Here is a 21,621-nt window from a genome sequence, read left to right on the forward strand (position 1 = left end):
CACACACACACACACACACACACACACACACACACACACACACACACACACACACACACACAGAGAGCTGAATCCAGATAACGAATGCAGAAGTGACTTCAGAAAACCGACGTCAACAACATGTCAGCTCGCAACGCCATCAAATAAACAAAGTAAACAATTCGATGATTAACAAAGAAATAAGGAAATAAAGCAAAAATTCTGAAAGATATACATTTATACAAAATACATTTATTCAAGCAAACAAAACAGTAGATTTGTCTGCTGGCAGCCTCTGCGTTAACTTAAATAAATGTGTCTTACTTACTATTGAATATCTAAAAGATAAATAATACGCATAAAATGAAACTGTAAGGAATGTAAGTGGGTCATTATGTGACTCCAGAGAAAACGAGAGCTGGAATGAGTTCATGCATTTACGTTTTTTTTTCTTTTGTTCCATCACTTGTCATTTGCAAAGCTGACCTAAAAAAAATCTTACAAATCATCAATGGTGTTTTTTTGCGATGGGTTATTTGTCACCATCTTTTTTATTATTAATCACATGTGCGAACCCGCTCATCATTTCTCATTTTTATGGGTCAAATGTAAATGATGATAACAAAACAAATCAACATTGGGAAGACTCCAAATGTGTGTGTCATCTTCTGATTTAACCCGTCTGGGTGATTAATTTGTTTTCACCATCACTCACTTTCTTTACTGATATTAGAATTTTAAAAAATCTCCAGAGGCATTGGCAGAGGGTTTGATAGATTTTCTGATTTAAAGTGCCCATATTATGAAAAAATCACTTTTCCTGGGATTTGGGGTGTTCTTTTGTGTCTCTGGTGCTTCCACACACATACAAACTTTGAAAAAATTCCATCCATGCTGTTTTGAGTGAGATACAGTTTCTGAATGTGTCCTGCCTTCAGTCTCCTAGTGAGCTTTTCAAAATCGGCTCGGACTGTGACGTCACAGTCCGAAATGAGCTGGCTAACCACAACCGTTAGCTCGTTAGCATGCTAACCGTTAGCATTAGCATGCTAACGCTAATGCTAACGCTAGCATGCTACGTCGTTCTCAATAGCAAAGCACTGCTACAACACACACAAGTTCACCATAATCTACAAAAGAACTACTTACATGTGTGCCCTCATTTAGAAGTCTCCCAGCTAATCCTGCCTTGTAACTGACCAAAGTTGGAGAAACAGGCTTTCTTTTACTGTCTCTAGAGCTAGCTAGCTGACATGATCTACATCTGAGCTACTGAGCATGTGGGAGTGCAATCAAAGATAGTACAGAAGAAGAAGATGAAAAGAGGTCTCACTCTGTAGCTAAAACAGAAACCAGGTGAAAAGAGGATCTGCAGCAGTGAGAGAGAGCTGTGCAGTACAACAAAAATATGGTGTTTTTTGAAAATTAAATGAACCTAAAAATGAGCATAATATGGGCGCTTTAAGATTCATGATGTAGTGAACAAACAGCGAGAGAGAGACAGATAAACCAACATAAAAAAGAAAGAAAGAAAGAAAGAAAGAAAGAAAGAGGATAGACAGAGATTTTGTTGGTGACGAGAGCCCACTATGCTTTGTTTTCCATCGTCAGCAACCTTGTCAATAAAGTTTACTTTTCACAAACTGCTGCTGACATCATGGAGCTCACTGGAGGCCATCTGACCTCCAGAACACGCAAGGAGTGTGTGTATGAGTGTGCAAGTGTGTGCGTGTGTCTGTGTGTGTTTCAGTCGTATTGACAGCCAACAGTGGTAGTAGGTTTTCTATAGTTCCATAACGCCTGAAGCTTCACCTGTCACTATTACTTAGAGTGTGTGTGTGTGTGTGTGTGTGTGTGTGTGCGCGCGTGTGTGTGTGTGTGATGGGTTAAAAGGAGAAAGGGACACTTCAGAAGTGGACGATTCCAGGTTGTATGAATTCAAGTCAGTTGTGCGTCCTCTTAAGTCTGATGTGTGTGTTTGTGTGCATGTGTGTGACAATAATATTGCAGGAGCTTTTTAGGCCATGGGTTGTGTGTAATGCAAGCTGGCATGGTGTGTGTGTGTGTGTGTGTGTGTGTATGTGTGTGTGTGTGTGTGTATGTGTGTGTGTGTGTGTGTGCGTGTGTGATACGAGCTGGCGTGATGATGCGCTCTGTCACCGTAGGAACCAGAGGGCAAGGCTTTATTAGAGTTCGGCTCTGACCAAACCACTAGTGACACACACACACACACACACACACACACACACACACACACACACACACACACACACACACACACACACACACACACACACACACACAGTTAGATTCTCTCATACTTTTTTGTCTCTCACACACTCTCACACACACACACACACACACACACACACACACACACACACACACACACACACACACACACACACACACACACACACACACACACACAGATTATAAACCGTTCATCTCAAGTAAAAAAAACTTGTCCGTCCATCTAGTTTTGAAACGTAGGGCTGGATATCGATACTCTTGGTGTTTGAAAAAAATAAAATAAAATAAAATTAAAAATCCCTGGCTGCTTGTGTTTAGACATTGTTAAATAAAAAAAAAAGAATTGGTAGAAAAACATGTTTCCCCCATGAGGTATTCTAAGTAACTAGTACAGTGCCCATTGAAAATGTGCCTGTTTGGAACGGGCCGATTGCTTGGCCTATGTTATTGCTTCTTGTAGAATTCTTCAAAACCAAATTGTACCCCAAAATGACTTACAGGAGGACCCCAAACCACTTAATATGAAACTCCACTGTACAGCCTACTGCTGACTTACAGTGTAGGCTACGTCTTCATCAGAGGAAGACATTGTACTTCTATATTTACCTGACAGAAACCATTAAAGATTCAGAATGTAATCACATAATATCACAATGAAAAAAATCAAACAGTTGCCACGGGTGTGTGTGTGTGTGTGTGTGTGTGTGTGTGTGTGTGTGTGTGTGTGTGTGTGTGTGTGTGTGTGTGTGTGTGTGTGTGTGTGTGTGTGTGTGTGTGTGTGTGTGTGTGTGGAGAGTAATGTTATTAGTGTTATAAGTTAGCAGTAGACTTAATTAACCAGACTCAGGGTGAGTGTGATGAAAACTGCTACGTCTGCCCGGTTCAGCGCCGAGATAGTTTCGCATTGCCCAGCGCTGTGAAGGAATAATCTCCGTGATTAGGTTAAGTTCTGCCTCTGTTTAGAAGTGGTGAATGTAGGCTACAGCTCACAGCAACTTAATACGGTATAGTGTCTGGCTTTTGTTTGATATTTAGTGTTGGCAAATGGCTTTTTACTGAGTTTCCTCTTAGCCAAATAATAGACACGGAAAAGCCAGCGTTACGTAGCGCCTTTTTCCATCCTTATTCAACACAACAGTTGCGATGTTCCTGTCAACTATCCGCTCGTGCTCCAGGAACATGAAGAAAAGTTAGCTTGGTATATCCAGCAATCATGTTACGTTAGAAGCAGCAAAAAGTGAACCGCAGCCCAAGCCAGTAAACCTCCCCCACCCCCACTGCTATCCAGAGGGTGTCAACAGCCTGCTGCATTCTGCACCAGCAGTTTATTGTTCGCCCGTTTAGTTTTATTTTTAATATCCAATATGCAATGCTGTCCAAATTGCTCCAACACCAAAACCCAAAGCTCATTGGGTACCCAGGAAACCAAGTGTGAAGTAGAACGGTTCATGAGATATTTGATAGACAGACGCACACACACACACACACACACACACACACACACACACACACACACACACACACACACACACGCATCCCGCTTTATTAGATAGATAACAACAACGCTGTCGTTGCATCCACATGACGCAAGCTTTCGATGATCGCTCACCACCCCCACCCTTCCTCCACGCAGTTGCTACTACTAAGGAGGACAAAAAAAAAAAGAGGGGCCCGGAAAAAAAAAACCCCCCCCCCCCCCCCCCCCCCCCCCCCCCCCAAGCAACACAACTCTAAACCCCCCCCCAAACTGGAGCAATAAAACACATGAAAAAAAAAAAAACTTCATATAGAGAAGAATAATGGCACATCTATGACATCTACATGTCATAAATATCAATAGACAAGGCCTGTGCGTACCTGCACCGAGGGAATATCACATCACCCAGCAGACCACTTTTCAGGCTTTGAAAATGAAACCTGGGTTACTGTCCTACTGCCAAACATTTTTAACATATACATTAAGTCATATTTTGGCACTTTCCTATGATTCTTTATTCCATTTTCCTGTTCATCAGATTCGTACTCCAGTAATCATCCCTCATCTTTTTTCAATTTCACGATAAATACATTTTAAAAATAAAATATTCAGAGCAAAATATTAATAATGCAGCTTAACTCTGTCCATATTCATGGTCAACAATGTCCTGCAGGAACCTCAAATCTCCAACACGCATATTTCTCAAGAAGCGAAATAAACATATTCCCTGTTCCTTTGATTTTTCTCTGGCTCTCATCTACCATCTGATATTTCTAATAAATAAACATGAGGCTTCTCTCCTTCTACATTCACACATGCAGTCCTCATTCTTTTATTGTGATATCGTTCTAACAACCAGACTCTGGATCAATATTTATAATCGGCAATAACCCTCAGAGCTCCAAAAGCATCTTTTCCCAGATTCAGAAAGTGGCTGGTTTTCAAGCTGATGCCTGGCTATGAAACACACGTCACTCAATGTGTCTTATTGAACCTGAATCTATTTTCATATATGTAGATTGGTCCTATTCATGTTTAGACACATGTCTCCTGCTGAGCAGATCCTTCTTCTCTCTCCTCTTCGCCTTCTCATGTTCATGATAAATAAACATTAGCCACTTATATATTCTTACTAAATCAGCAAGGTCCTCCTGCAAACAAAGTGTGTCTCCAAAACCGCCATATTTTCTTGGTCAAAGGAAAAACATTCCCAGTGGGGATTGTGACCCTAAACTTGGCAGTGTTAGTGTCTTAGAGTGCTGAAACCCTAAACTGGACACTGTAAGTGCTCGATTATCTGGGCAACACCAGCTGAAATTCGTATTCACGGTGCTCGCTTCTGCTTTGATTTCTCATTTCTTTCTCCTCTGCCATCTCTCATGCAGAATAATAAACACAACTCTGCTCAGCTGTTTACATATTCAGACATATTCCTGATTCTGATATGGATATTCTTGAGATAATGAGCAGACTATTTACATTTAACTTTTCTTCACCATCTTCACTTCTCTCTTTGCTCACCCTCTTTTGCCTCCCATTTCTACCCCTCCTTTCTGTCACTCTCTTATCATTCTTTCTGAATCTCTTTCGCCTTCACCCTCTCTCTGCCCTCCTCCCCTGTCTCTCTCTGGGAGATGAATTGAATATGTAAGCTATTGGATGTGAATGAATAAAGCATCCCGTCTCAAACACACATTGGTGACACCTTATTAACCACATGTCAGCTGCACATGACAGCTGGAGCACGCACAGTTCCTATTCACATACACATTCACAGCATACACATGTACACATAGACACTAATGCAGCTGCTGCTTCACACAAGCATCCACAAACACACACACACACACATGTGCACGCATACACACACACGCTCACAAACTGGCATAAACACATCTATATACACTCTCACACAGACTCTCCTCATTAGTCTATATTGTGTTAGTGACTACATTTTATCAGTCAGACACAGTGAATGCACATTTGATTGGAAAGACATTTGACATTCCAAAGGTTAAACACAATACAAAAGTTACCCATTTCACAAAATATATATAACTGGGTCAAGAAAACAACTCTGGTCAACGACGACTTGACTTTATAACGCGTCATACGCTAAACCATTCCACCCAACAGCAATTGTTTAATATTAGGCTTAGCAACCGTAACTTTTTTTGCCTTTCCAAAGTAAAAAAACAAAGAGAAGAGCAAAGTGTAAGAAATTGATTAAACAATGTTGGTTTGCTTTGACGTAAGCCGCCCAGGAAAGTTGTGATTGGTTTAAAGAAATACAAACAATTCAGAGTGTTTTTCCCCTATCCCAGAATAGCTAAGCGGTGTAACCAGACCACACACCAGCGCTGTGGAAATAAGTCTGTCTAGACACGATGGGAGCCCTCTACACAATGGGAGTCGTACATGTGCAGAATGGCCGCCATCTTTGAAAGCTAGCTACGGCAACACCACTTGGACGAAGTGATAAAACAAAATACTTTCACCCAGGAAAAGTGTGTCTGTTATTCAGGAGTGTTTTATCCAAACCACGATCTTTTTCCTAAACTTAACTATTTGTTTCAGTGCCTAAACCTAAATGTCGTGGCCGAATGACGCAGACTTTTTCTGGGCTAAACTCAAGTGCCACGGCCCCTGAAAGGGCCGTCATCTGGTGGTGCCTGTACCTAGCTCAATGTCATCTATTGGCAGAAAAACACAACTACCAACTGCCGCTGATACGAAGGAGCTCTGTAGCCGGTGTGACGGAGCTCTGTTGCGGCTAAACAACCACAAACTGCCCATAAAAAATAAAAGGAAAATAACATACATAAATATTGGCCTTTATATATACATGGAGTTTTTCGTGTATCGCTTTGGTCGATAACTATGTGGTTTGCCCAAGTAGTGTTGCCGTAGCTAGCTGTCAAAGATGGCGGTCGTTCTGCAAATGCGCAACTCACATTTTTTCTTGACAAGGTCTAGCAATGCGAGACTGTGGTTGTCCTTATATAAGCTAAGAAGCCAAACAGTGTTATGATACAAGACTCCTCTTACATTTTTTTCATCATACTTACAAAGTTACTAGCTCTAAACTGCAATACACGAACAATGCAGGTTCTTTAGCCTGCTGTCGTCTACCTCTGTCTCACATCAAGGGCCCATAGTTGAGTGGTAAAACTGCCGCTGTTGTCATTGTAAACTACACTACATTTAGTGCGAGATTTACATTGCATAGCAATGGATGGATGGACAGACATACTGACACTCCTCTGGATGGACGGATGGATGGACAATAATTATAAGGGGGACAGGCCTTAGCGAACAGTGAGTAGAAAGCACCTTTGTTACTTTCCACTAAAAGATTTCTACTAATGCTGAGGTATCAACTATTAAATCAGAGAAGACAAAAGAAAACACAAGTATTACAGAGATAACAAAACAATCAGGCAAAACAATCAAATAACCTTGAAATAGTTTGAAATCCTCACCTCTGACGATAAGTCCCGCAAAGTTGGACACCCCGGAGCCGCGCTCTGATTGGGTGACGCAGCGGTACAGATCTTGATCCTGATTAGTGACTTCTTTGAGGTGGAAGGAGGCGGCGAACCGTCTGTGGTTGATGTTTTTGGTCTGGGCCACGGGAATATCTTCTCCATTCCTCCTCTGAATCACAGACAAACACACAGACACATATCAACGACTGCAGAGGCTGGTAGAGGGTTAACTGGTAACAGAGGTAACAAGGCAGCACTGGACCACACATGCCCATGTGTGTGCGCCTAGTCTCACCACACACACACACACACACACACACACACACACACACACACACACACACACACACACACACACACACACACACACACACACACACACACACACACACACACACACACACACACACACACACACACCTCCCCTCTTCCTTACTGACAGCAGGTTTGAAGGTCATGACTACAATAGAGCCTTAATGAAATCAGCAGCTATTAAACTCTTAATCATGTTAGCAGCTAGGGTGTATGGCTTGGGGTCACTGTGTGTGTGTGTGTGTGTTTGTGTGGATGACACTTTGTTAATGGATGTACCAGACCTGAGGGTGGCGCACCAAATACAATGTTTCATTTCTTTGTGTTTGTCTATTTCAACGCCATCATAGTGGGGGCATGCAAATATACTAATTTGTATTTGCATTTATTTATTTTGTTCCAAGGATGAATAGTCTCATATTAAAGGCTTGGTTCACCAATGGAGAAAAAAAAAACATATCTCTCACCTGCCTATAGCTTTGTTGGTTTTATTTGCCCAGTTTTTGAGATGGATGTCTTTATGATTTCTGCCCATTTCACCATTGGACATTTAAAACAACCAATAAAAACTGTTAACAAAAGTTAAAACTGTGGGTTTTATCTAGTGATTGTCCACTATTTCTGGAACAAGGAGATGCTGTTACATTTTGTAAATGTCATTTTTTTAATGCTGTGAGCAACATAAATTAAAGTGCTTTCAACTCCATTTATTTTGGGGGAAAATAAATCTCAGAAACAGAGGATTTAAAACTTAGGCAAATAAAACCAAATCTATCTTTAAGGCTAGATACCACAATAGTGAGTAAGAAAGTATGTTGACATCTCCTGTTCATCCCATACTAGTAGACTAAAACATAGTTTGTATTCAAGTGTGTGTATATGCATGTTTTATAGCTGTACCTGTAGCCAGAGTTTATTGTTCGATGTGTCTCGTCCTGTAGCGATACACTGAAATGTGGCGTTTTGTCCGGCGTTCACCTCTACGTCCCCAAGGCGAAGAAAATGAGGAGATTTATCTACAAAGCAAAAGAGGACAAACAAATTATTTGTGAGGTGACAGAGTCAGAGGGATGTACGGATTCAAACAGGTCAGGTTATCACAAACACACTGTATACATTTCAGGACATTTTCTAACCCTAAGGAATATGTTCATTATTACTGCGATTAGATTTTATTGGAGTCAGATGAAGCCTCAGTGCTGCATTGCCACTGGGAGGTAACATCAATGTCACATACAGTATATGTAATTCGCACATTGCTAAGATATGAAATAAGCCTTTCAGACCCTGAAGATGCAGTTCAGCTATGATATTCTTATTCTGGGGAGGTGATTGCAATCATAGATAGCAGCTACCATGTTGAATGAAAACACACACACACACACACACACACACACACACACACACACACACACACACACACACACACACACACACACACACACACACACACACACACACACACACAAACACACAAACACACACAAACACACACAAACACACACACACAAACACACACACACACACACACACACACACACACACACACACACACACACACACACACACACACACACAAACCTGTGTCCAGAAATGCAGCTGTGAGAATGAATGCTTCCACTGTGGAGACTAAGTACTAATTCCTTTTCAAATACTTGCTCCTTCACATTAGGAGTCCTGCTCCTCTGCCTTTAAAAAAGACTGGGACTCTTCTTTTTATATCTTTCTCAGATTCCAGGTCACTTTATTGACAAAATCAATGTCGAGGAATTATTGTCAGAGACATATCGCTAACTTCTGACAGGGACAACAATGATACCAGGACCTCACAAACGGTACAAGAGGATGGTGCAAGATAGTTTATCTTTATGACTTTTAATCAATAGAATCTATTAAGAAACAACATTGTCCTCAGAGATTTCAGTGCTGCTACAAGACAGATGACCAAAAGGATTTGTAATTGCTTCCTTTTGCAACACAGGGACCCTCCAGGAACCTGCCTATGGCTCTAGATTAATAGGCCGTTCTGTTAACAGTAACAGTTGGTTGTGCTAACTCTTTTCTGGTCTCTGGAAGTAAGGAAACACTCAAGTGAAGGAGAGAATACAACTTGAGATGTAGCGAGAATTTAAAATGGATCACAGTCCTCATCTCTTTCCTGTCAGTGAGACAAGACTGCTACTGTTCACTGTGTGTGTGTGTGTGTGTGTGTGTGTGTGTGTGTGTGTGTGTGAAAGAGAGAGAGAAAGTGCTGAGTGGTCAGAATCTTCTCTCCCTATGATTGCCCTAATACTGTCTCATTTCCCGCTTCACTCTCTCCTATTCCCTCTTTCTCTCTGTTTCTGTTTCTCCCTCTCACAATCTCTCTCTCCCTTTTTATTTCTCAAATTTTTCTCTACGACTTGTCTTTCTCTTCTCGCTGCATCCCTCCTCTCTTGTGTCACCTTCCCACTTATCTACCCATTCAAGTGCAACAGAAACCATCCCAGGTATAGTCTAATTAGTGGCCAAAGCTATCAGCGTCTATTCAGCGAACTAGGACTAATTGCTGGCATGCTAATGACTCACCGCACGGGTAACTGAGCACCTGAATGTCCTCAATGGCGATGAAGCCGGCTTTGCTGTCTGAAACCTCTGCTTCAAATATGACCTGTGAAAGATCGAGAGATTTAGCCATTACTGTCTTCATTAATACCAATTTTATATACCATATTTTCTAGAAAAATGAAATCATTTATACAAACAGGGAGTCACACACAATTTACACACACTAAACAGTGGTTCCACATTAATGAAAACATTTACAAGTAGCAATAGAAATGCTAAAATAAAGATACAATAAAGGTTTGAAAGAAATGAAACCATTAAATGAAAGCATTGTTTTTAAATTACCTTTTTAAGTTTGCAGCTCTTTTATTTGTTTAAATGTATGCTGAGTGTATTTAAGAAAAAAAAAGGTTTATGAAATTAAACACAAAAAAGATCAAGTCATTTCTGACCCTCCATTAGCCTGCCAATAGAACAGCTTAGAGCACATACAAAATGTACAAAAAACAACAACAGCAAAAACACTGGAAATGCTGGTCCTAGGAGAAAACTGAAACTTACATAACCAACAAATGCTCTGCTTGCATATCACAAGCCAAAACATCAACCCTCTTTAGTATTGTTACTAAATCAGAAGCTGTGCCTCTGAAGTTTTAGATGCATTCTGGGGGCACTGAACGCTACAAAGTAAGACTATTGCCATTTAAATTGGCAGTTAAAGTGATGGATCCAATCTAAGTTACACACAGGATAGATAGAAAGTCAGTGACATCCGCCGGTGATGTGCACTAAACTTGAGAAATACAAAAGCTGCCATCCTGACTGCTGCTGCATTTATAAATTCAGGCCAACAAGTCTGGAAGGATAAATGAGATACTTTCTGTTGGATCATAGTGATCTCCTTTGGTACACATAAAATGGCTGCCAAAGAAATGATAAAAAGTAATGAAACCAAATGCGGTAAGGTAGAGAATAAATGGTTGGCGCCAATGGGAGCCCATTTTCTTTTGTTCCCTTCCATTATCTGAATTTCAACACCCAAAAACCATAGAACAAAATTGTGAGTCAAATACATGGAAAAAGAAACAAGAGGAAAACAGCTAAATTTGGAATGGGATAGTCCAATGGGCCTTTGTTGTGATTTAATAGTGTTTTGTGGTTGATGAATGTCAATACTGCATGCAATAGGTGCTTCAATTTACTACCATCTCATTTCATGAACTTGTAGTCTAAATAACTACTCCCCTCTCTCCTCATCCATGTCTTCGTCCCTCCCTCCTCCTTGTCCATAAGTTAGCCTTCCAACTTATTTCTTACGATTTCAAACCACCAACTCTTCTCTTTCAGTCTCTCGCTTCGCTTGCCGTATCTGTTTTCTAACACTGTTTACTCAGAGAGGTGCACTGCAATGAACAGAGAAGAGGAGGGAAGAGAGGAGGTCGCTATCAAAAAGAGAGGCAGAGGGAGAAAGAGAGTGTAGGGGTGAGCAGTTGTTGTCATTCATCACCTGTAAAAGGAAATCTGCTGTGAACTGTTTACCCATAGCTTATCATCCTCTGCTTGTCACACTCTCCCCCTCTCTGTCTCCCTCCCATACCAATCTATCTTGTCTCTCTGTCCTATCATCTTTCACTCATAGTTCACTGCGGAGCACAGCAGAAAGACATCAGCTGACTTTTAATACCTTCATATCTCTGTCTGTCTGAAGACCGGCTTGCCTGTCTGCCTGCCTCCCCAGTCTGCTGGTCGTTGCTTGTCATTATAACCACGTTTGTTTTGGCAGCCATAACATGACCTCATGACTTCTTCTTCTTTGTGTGCACATGTACGTGTGCAATGAGACCTAGTCCACATGTATATAGGTATTTTTGAAAACGGTGGTTATCCCATCTTCATTCTCAAAAAAATAAAAAGGTGACACTTTACTTGACGTTTTCTACATAAGTGTGTCATGACAGTGTCATGAACACATGACACTGTCATGACACAGTCATGACATATGAACCCTAACCATAACCATAACCCTAACTTGTCATGACAAAACCTAAATGACACTTACTAAAAGAACCGTTATGTCATAAACGTTTATGAATTGTTTATAATGCTTTATGACATGTTAATGACAGTGTCATGTCACTCTTATGTAGCTACCTTCAAGTAAAGTGTAACCAAATAAAATCCTGTCCACACAAGCACTGTTTTGAAAAAAATCTCTGTTCAAATAAAAACGCAAAAACACAAATGAAGTATCAAGAGCATACCAAACCAACAGCAATATAACCAAGGGGGTAAGCGAGCCTCCGCAAACCGTACCGCCTATGGAGCCATTTTGATGCTAATAAGACATCTGCCGTTAGCATTCCATTGACTGCCATTCATTTTGGCGTCACTTTTATAGCGAATAACTTTACATTTGAAGCGTTTATAGACTCTATTTGTCAATTGTTTATTTCTAAAGAAACACGACAATGTATAAAAGCCTCCATTATCTTGTACCTCACATTATGGCTCCGTAGCAGATGTTTTTTTTAAAATAGGCTAACGATTGTGTCATAACCACGCGACTCACTGTCGCATAGTAGAGGAATTACTGTACAGTACAGGAGAAGCTTACAGGCAGTTTTGACTTACATTAGCTGTTTAAGTTTAATTACTTATTTTAACTAGCATTTTAGTTAGCAATAATTAGCCTGTGCCTAGGTTATCTCCTTACATACACACTCTGACATCACAAGCAGAAAAAACTCTGTTTATCTCTATCTGCACATCAACACTGAAAACTGAGTTTCTGAAGATCTTCACGCTGGCAGGAATTTTCCAAAATATCCGTTTTCAGTGAACTAAAATGTAGTTGGCATGTGGACGAAAGACCAAGAAAGGATAGAAAAAGCTAAGTTTAAAAAATAAAAAATACCCGTGTATGTGTGGACTAGGCCTAAGTCTCAAGTCTATTGCTTTGTTAATTATCACATATTTCAAAAAGTGGATTTTGAATGTTTTGCACAATGCCTAGAGTCACTGCACCCTGAATACAAGTCATTGCTCATTTTGTTTCCTTATAGAATTTAAATCAGTCATGAGATCCATTCTGTGATTCATGGATCGATGGTGGTCACCTGAGGAGATAGTGTTTCAATCATGCAGGTGTCAAGCACTCACTTCCTGACTGGTCTCATCACTGTGAGGAAGGATTACTGATAGCTCAGGTTTACAAGTTCTCACATGGGCAAAGCAACTCTGATACGCTCAAGGCTGAGGACTGACATATCATCCCTCCAGAGTAAGCTGGGACGATAGCGAACATCCCTTATCAACTAATGGCATATATCATTTTGATGTATGCATGTATAGGCACTGAATCAACTATGTTTAAATCTATAAGCACAGAGTGTTTTTCACTTCATGTTATAGTTTGACTCCTCTCAGTCATGAGTCATCTGGGTTTAGGGCAACCGTTTTTTTTTCTAAACAAATTCTAATTAAACTTCTACATGTATATATCTGTGTGAAAAAGTTGTATTTTACTTAATGTGATGAATGTTGAAACCGACAAAAACAGCAGTGAGATTTCTAATAGTGATGGAAACAAAGACATGCAAGTGCCACAAATACTGAAATTTAAAATAAATTGAAGGGCTGCAAATAATGTAATTCATTATCAACACAAGATTTTGTCTATTATTAGTTTAAAAAAAAAACGTCCATGCCAGTTTAACTGAAAATATCAAAATAGCTGGCAATTAATTTTCTGTCAATCAGCTAATCAATTAATCGACTCATTGTTGAAGATCTAATTAAGTAAAAATTTCAATCTGAGGTCAGTTAATTGTATTGCAGTTCAGTGATAATCAAAGGAACATCATCTGAAAGCCAGTTTTCAAAGTAAACTTGACATATAGACAAAACTGTAATTACAAGGTCCACCATATTGCTGTGTGTGTGTGTGTGTGTGTGTGTGTGTGTGTGTGTGTGTGTGTGTGTGTGTGTGTGTGTGTGTGTGTGTGTGTGTGTGTGTGTGTGTGTGTGTGTGTACATCATTTCTTGTGTGTGTGTGCGTGACTACACGTGTCTGCATGTGCCTACACTTCCCCTGGTGAAACCAGTCTCATTACAACTCAAGCTAAAGTGCTAACACAGAAACATGTTCCAACATGAAAAAAATTGCTTCATAACCTCAAATCCAATAACCTGTTCCATAGCCTCAAATGCCTACATAAGCCTTAGCAAACCGGGATGATTATGTTCAATTAAAACATGTTGACACAAGAGTTTCATGCTAGTGATCTCCTACCATAGTCAGTGAGGGGGACTGGGCTCCAGATGGGCCATTTGGAGGATGCTTTCACACTTCGCCTTGCAGTAATATTATATGGTCCCCAGGCTGTGTGTTAACATGATCAGTGTGTGTGCATGCCTGCTAGGACATCCAGAGACAAGCTATCCCACAACAGGCACACATCTGTCAACACCAGCCAACAAACACACACAGATCACGATGACAGCCATAAATTAAGAAAGAAGACGAAACATACAAGCAGAGGTGTTCTTCAACAGTCCTGCAATAATTTCTAGCCCTGTGAATCTTATAATGTTAGACAGTGGTGCATTAAAAACAACAACAGTGACAACAATATCAATGCCCAGCATGGTGACACACACCCATGAACGCAAACACATGTGCTCACACTTCATTTTTTTCTGTCTTTCTAGCCTAATCGTCACCTCCTGAGCCTCAGTCAACACAGATAAATCAGCTGCCTGCCTCCCAGCATGTGCATGTGTTTGCGTGTGGGGTGTTTGTGTATTCAGATGAACACAAGTGGAAATAAAAAACATTTACATGATAAAATAATCATGAATTAACATAGCAGTTGGTTGTTATTTAGGGAGTTACCTGATATTCATTAGGCCAAAAGGTGGAGACGGCGAGTTCGGCTCTTAGCCATCCTTTACCTGAAAGACAACATTACTGTCAACACAAGAAATAAAATCAACAGTGTCAGAGAGTTTGACTGGATCCGGTCTTTACCAGTGTAGGACGTCACATTCCATATGGGGTTGGCCAAGGGACCCTTGTTTACCTAGAAACAACACAGAACACAATATAAAACACAAATAATAATAATGGCATATATTATAACACACTTAAAGTCGTGTTTTTGTGAAAATGAGAAGGTCAGCGACACCACTACCTCTAGGCTGGTTGAAACTTTGTTTTGCTCAACACAGTTCAGCAGGGAAGATGTTTGCAGTAATGTGGGTTTGACTTTCTATCATCACATTAAAAGGGCAGTCTACCAACTCATAATGCCACCCTGCTGTTCAGAACCAGGAAATTGTAATACCAGTAAAAATGGCAATCTTCAGTTAATGGGTTTTCTAACCACTTCCACAAATTGTAAGAAAACTTAAGAAGAGAAGAGAGGAGAGTGAAGACAGGAGTGTCGTGGAAACAAACAAAGTGGAGGGAAAAGCTTGGATTAATGCATCATAAAATGTGTGGGTTAGATATGCCCACCCTGAGTCTATCCCCTACACTTTGTACTTTAATAGACAAAATAACATTTTAAAATAAACACAAAGACACTTGGTGCATGTTTGCTGATTTTAAAAGTCAACATTGTTTTGTAAAAGTAATTGTGAAAGCTTAATTAAGCATCCTAACAAAACTCTTGGTTAAGGCAAGTCAGTCAGCAGCCTCTTTTGCATGCTAGATGCATTACTTGTGGTTGTATTTCATAACATCCAGACCACATTTCCCATAAATCCTGGTTTGTTTTAACTGAAGAGGCTCTGTTCACCATCTGCCTTCATGACAAACAGAAAGCTTTAACTCAGCACTTGAACTTTGTTTCTAAAAAATAAAAAAATACTGCAATCCAACATGTATTTCATGAAATCAAACCTTGCTTCACACAGTGTCAACTAGAGGCCAGTAAATGGATTCAAATGGTGTCTTTTGTATACATTATTAAAGGTGCAGTAGGTAAGACTTATAAAACTAACTTTCTGTCATATTTGCTGAAACTGACCCTATGTTCCAGTAGAACTACATGAAGCAGGTAAAAAAAATAATCCAGCTTCTGGCACCACCTACAGCCTGTAGTGTGATTTGTAAAAATCCACAGCTCCCTGTTCAGATGCACCAATCAGGGCCAGGGGGTGTCTAACTGCATGTCAGTCACTACTCATGTACACACATTCATTCTCCCTTTTGGGGGGAGGGGCTTAGGAGACCATTTTGGGCTGGATCTTTTTTTCCTGGATCTTCACAATCCTACCTACAGCACCTTTAATGTTAATTTCTAAAAATGAACAAGCTAAGGACACGTTGTTTACTGGGCAGGCAATACCATATAAAGTGTATCAGTACAGTACAATCACTCTCAGTCCACTAAAACAAATAAAGTACTGTATCTCTTTTATATTCAGTTCTATTGTGTTTCTTCTCATTACCTTCACCAGGACGTTGAGGGTGCCGGGGCTGGAGCCGTCAGGGCTGGTGAGGAGATAGTTGAAGTCGATACAGTGAGTGTCATTCTCCTTCATGACTGGCAGCTGAAACCTGGCCTTCTCCCCAGCATCATACTGTGAGACGTCCACATACATGTAGGAACCTGGACACAAAGACAGAGACAAGGAGAGGGTCAAAAAAGAAACCTCACATATAATTCGAGGTGGATCGTGTTCAAAGTGTTTGTGAATCAGACTGGTGAATCAGCACATTTTTGTTTGCAGCTGTTTGTGCGTGTACCCCACATACCTTCAGTAATTCACTGCTTGAACAGACGAGCAGTGGTGGCCTCTGAGGAGGCAGTCAGTGTGTATAACTGGAATTGTTAAAGAGTAGGTTGTACTGTATGCCCACTGCCTGTGTTACATGTACCTACACGAGTAAACCAACTCTCTCTGCTACTGTGTAGCTTGAGAATAATCCATGTTGAAGACATGAACAGCTTAAAACAGACAGCTGCAACAGTTCTGTGAATTGTTCAATTACAGTAACTGAATAAAAGTGTTTTTAAAAAAAGCTATTTTTTCATTTGCATTTGTAGAATTTATTTATTTTTAACTTTGTCCTTTGCATGGTCAGTACACTTAAGTTAACATAGTTTATCTAAATTTAAAACTTTATAAGTTTGTTATAAACTGTTTATAACTTCTGTCATTGCCTGTACCCTGTGTATATTCTGGTTGCTTTGGCTTAATTAGTCAATATTTATCTTTCTTTATTGGGCATTGGCTTTGTTGTCTTTTGTGGTGCTTGTCACTTTACATTTTACTGTACATTCTCTGCTGAATAAAATCTAAAATATCACCCCTTAGCCATTTCTGTATCTCTCTGAACAGTTAGTATTACTGTATATCTGTATATCTGTATATCTGTGTGTGTGTGTGCGTGCGTGCATGCCAAGGAATGTTAAGTAAGCCAACCAGGAAATCAGGACATTCTCCTGTGACAACATTGTGCTTTTGAGTCCAATTAATTACACACACTTAACTTCAACCTATTAATTGAATCAATGACCACCTAATTTATGTCATCTTGGACACAAAACTGGAAATCAAGGTGAACTTCCCCCATTATCCTGCTCTGTCCTTGTTCGGCCTTTAAAGACACTTTGAAGCAGTGAGTTTCTTGTCATGAGAACAAAAAACACAAATAGCCTTTATTCTTTCCCTTTATGTTTGCATGTTTTTACTCACTTCTGTTCCTCTCCTCTCATTGCTTTCATGCTTACAGTACAAGAATCCCCCACCAGACACATAAAACAAACCCCAGTCACTACAACTGTGTCATTTGTTACTCCTTTGTGATTGTGAGGCAAATAAACACATGGAATTGGAAAGAGAAGAGAACAGAAAAGCTACTTCTTTCTTTCTTCTTTCTTTTATATTGTTAATTTTCTTTCATCATTTCTGACTAAGAACTGTGCAGCCTCCAGGTGATAATGATTGCTAATGTGTGAGCGTAAAAGCAGATACATGTCAACAAAATTGACCAATCGCTGCACTTACTACACCCTAATCATTCTAGTCACATTTTTCCACTGCCTGCAACATGATTAATTGCATTTTTCATAGCTATCCTTTAGGCTATATTTTTCTGGCTTACTTGTCTTGTTTGCATGAATTCAAATATAAATCCATTGGTTTAGTTGTTCTAATATTTTTGATCATTTTATTTATCACTGGCAATCAACATTCTGTAAAAGAACAAAAAATCTGATAAAAACACAAAGATAAAATACAAACATAAATCCGATTCCATCAAAGAGCAAAAAAAAAGGACGAGTTCGACAAGGATCAGGCAGAAGCATAATGCTTATCAAGTCCTGCCCCTACTTTACAATATCATATTGTTACAGAAAAAAAATAAAAATACGATAGGACTCTGGAGAAGGATATTATTTACTACTGATGAGAAAGATAATATGTGAGTATAAATGTACATCAGGTAATTACTGTCACTACTGAGTAAAATACCTTGTACCTATAGTAGTTTACTGCAGAAAATGGAGCTTGAAATACTACATAATCTGGGTGTGCTGACAGGACAGTCAGTCAGCCCATCCAGATGTCCCTGTAATCAGCTCAGACCTCAACCAGATGTTGTTCCAGTGAAATATGATAAAATGTGAGCCTTTCCTGCCTGATGTCTAATCTCACAATATCACATTAGCTTATCACAAACTGAGAGAAAGTAGCCATGATAGTGTTTAATTCTATTTGTAGGATAGAATAGAAATGAATTGAAATAGAGCTGAAACAGTACATCATTTAATTGGTTAGTTAATCTTTGATCATTATTTATATAAGTCATCTCTCAAGCAAAAATGCTGGTTTCAGCCTCTGAAATGTGAGGTTTTGCTGCTTTTCTCTGTTTTATATTGTTGTAAATAGAATATCTTGAATGTCTTAGGGTTCGGTCGGACAAAACAAGCAATATGAAGTTATCACTGTGGCCTGTGGGTGATTTTTCACTATTATAGAGCAGAATTCATTAGATTAGAATAGAAAAGAACAAAATGCAATACAACACATCTGTGCTCCAGTTAAACAAACACAGCTGGTTAAATCTATTTGCATATTATACCATTAACATAAACAATATGCTCTATACAATGAGCTGGGAGACAATAGTGATTATCACTTATTGTTTAGCTAATCTACTGTGAGAAAACACTTTTCTCTGCAGAATACAGCAGAACATAACCGGCTATCAGCTAGTGCACAAAAACGCAAGCGCGCGCACACACACATGCTTTTTAAAACATCCAAACTGGACTACAGCCAATCAGAACCGAAACAAGTCAGAACCATTCTCTCTCTCCAACTCTGTCATTTAAATCCATCCAAAATGAACCCACGATGGACATCACTCCTGTTCTTTCATTTTTGGCGCTGATACTAAGATGGTGACATGGGAAAAGTGCCTTTAAGATGGCTGCCAAGATGGTGTACCAGTTAAAAATACTCCTATCAGTCAGAGACCCAGATATGTCACACAACACATAAAACATGGCCAAAATATAACCTTCAGCATTTCAGATAATCATAATGCTACATGCTGCAAATTTATAACATCAAGTGGATGATGTACATACGTAAAATCGCTTAATATTTGGTAAATAGGAAATGTCCAACATGTTAAAGCATTACCACTACATGGTCACTGAAATAATATTCAATACTATTCTGTAAATCATTCAAACGCTTCAGCCTGGAGAGACAGAACAATAACAAAAATGGAAAATATGAGTAACAAAAGACTGACAGTACATGTAACTGACACAACACCCATGCTAAGAGAGCAGACCTTGTGATGCCAAGAACATCGGACACCTGAAGTCTGCCAGTTTCTAAAATGGCTGATGTCTTTGAACTGCCAAAGTCTAAAATGGCTGCTAATAGAATGACAACACAATATAACGATGAGGCTAAAAATACCCCTGTGCCAGCCTTAAGACCTAGATATGTCACGTAACAACAACAGCAGCAGCAGCAGCAGCATGGTAGATAGAGAACAGTATTCTTCAGCAAAATACTAACAGTCTGCTGTTGGGATAACAGCTAATGGGAGGGTTTTACGTTCAGCATCTTATGGTAACAACCATATTAAGTGTGATACAAAATAGCTGACAACTTCTTGGTATAACATACTGTACCTCAGTAAAAACATGCAACTCGTCCAAAGTAAAGAAACAAGACTCACCATGTACATTCATGTTAAATATGGAACTGATTTTAAGATAATTTAATTTGTATTAAAAAGGCCTGCATGGACCAAAACTGCTCGTTTCTCCTCAGCTCGTATTCCATGTTAAGGCCTCTCAGATTTACTAACCAATCACTGCTCTTCATCCCATGTTCCCAGTTAAAAATCCTAGGGCAATCAAGTATTTTTCATTGCTGCTACCAGACTGTGGAATCATTTCCCCCTCACTATTCAATCCTCCCATTCCACAGGTATTTCTATGTCTTTAAGATCTGTCTTCTTAATGTAGGCTTTTGAACGTTAATACAGGGATTTTATGATTTCTTATAAAAGCGCCAATATGCGTTGATTTACTTTAAATGTGCTCTTTTTGAAGAATGAAGGGGTGCTGTCAAACGAGGAGTGGGATCGTGAGATAGCTAGGGTGCCGGCGTCTTAAAAATGTCAAACGGTTTGCCAGGTTAATATTAAATCTTCACAACTGAGAAGCTGTAATCAGGGAATTTCTGCTTGAAAAAATATTTGTTAATCTTCTGTCAATCGACGACTTGATCAATAAATTGATTGTTTCAGCTCTTGTGCTCTATGGATAAATTCATGTACATTAACAATCTAAATGCTCAACAATCTACAATTTACAATTTAATTGAAAGTGAATTTGAATTATATGTTTAAAATCCAATGCATTACATGTCATTTAGCGGACGCTTTTATCCAAAGCGACTTCCAATTAAGTGCTTCCAATCATACTAGTTGTGTGACGCTTATTGTTCAAGCTTTGCAGAGACGCTGTCAGAGAGGTTTGATTTAATGGTAATTTTAAGGCTGCATAGTTTGTGTTGCTGTATCCATCATTATTCACTCATTATTAAAACATTCAGTGAATGAGAGACCAGCTCTACTTCAGTCTAAATCCCTTTTTCTCCTCCCTTATTAGAGAGTACACTGTGGCAAACAAGAGGAAAGATAGAGAGAATGGCATGCCAAATAGGTTTAGAGTGGTACTGGCGGACAACATTATGAGTCAAGAGTATCTGCTTTAGTCCACTGAGCCACAGAGCCCCAGCCCATGAATGTTCAATGTTGAAACAACACTCATTGCCAGCGTAGCATGTAGACCCTGCCATGGTGGCTAGTGCCAACATCAACCCCTAAAGAGATTACACAGAATAGTTTTAGCTCTATGAAAAAAACTGCCAAACCATCCCTCCACACTCAATACTGCCTTAAGCACTAATGGTGATTAACAACTGGGACAAACCAATGTGGGTTATAAGGAACAAAACTATAATTGTTTGCTGAACTATCTAATGACTCTAATAGATTCTGCGTAAAAACCTAAGATG

The 21,621-nt window shown here is 39.5% G+C and overlaps 1 protein-coding gene across 23 annotated transcripts in view; it reads right to left on the reverse strand.

The window, feature by feature from the left end:
- Positions 1 to 21,621, reverse strand: part of ptprk (protein tyrosine phosphatase receptor type K) — a 114,219-nt gene that overhangs the window by 45,666 nt on the left and 46,932 nt on the right. For all 23 annotated transcript variants that reach the window (XM_039781251.1, XM_039781252.1, XM_039781241.1 and 20 more), the window contains 6 exons: positions 16,513 to 16,673; positions 15,086 to 15,137; positions 14,951 to 15,009; positions 10,078 to 10,159; positions 8,410 to 8,525; positions 7,192 to 7,366 (listed from right to left, as the gene is read on the reverse strand). In XM_039781251.1, the coding sequence (XP_039637185.1) occupies positions 7,192 to 7,366; positions 8,410 to 8,525; positions 10,078 to 10,159; positions 14,951 to 15,009; positions 15,086 to 15,137; positions 16,513 to 16,673 (645 nt within the window). The remainder of the gene's footprint in view (positions 1 to 7,191; positions 7,367 to 8,409; positions 8,526 to 10,077; positions 10,160 to 14,950; positions 15,010 to 15,085; positions 15,138 to 16,512; positions 16,674 to 21,621) is intronic.

This window comes from Perca fluviatilis, chromosome 18 (genome assembly GCF_010015445.1).
Source record: "Perca fluviatilis chromosome 18, GENO_Pfluv_1.0, whole genome shotgun sequence".
Lineage (NCBI taxonomy): Eukaryota > Metazoa > Chordata > Actinopteri > Perciformes > Percidae > Perca > Perca fluviatilis.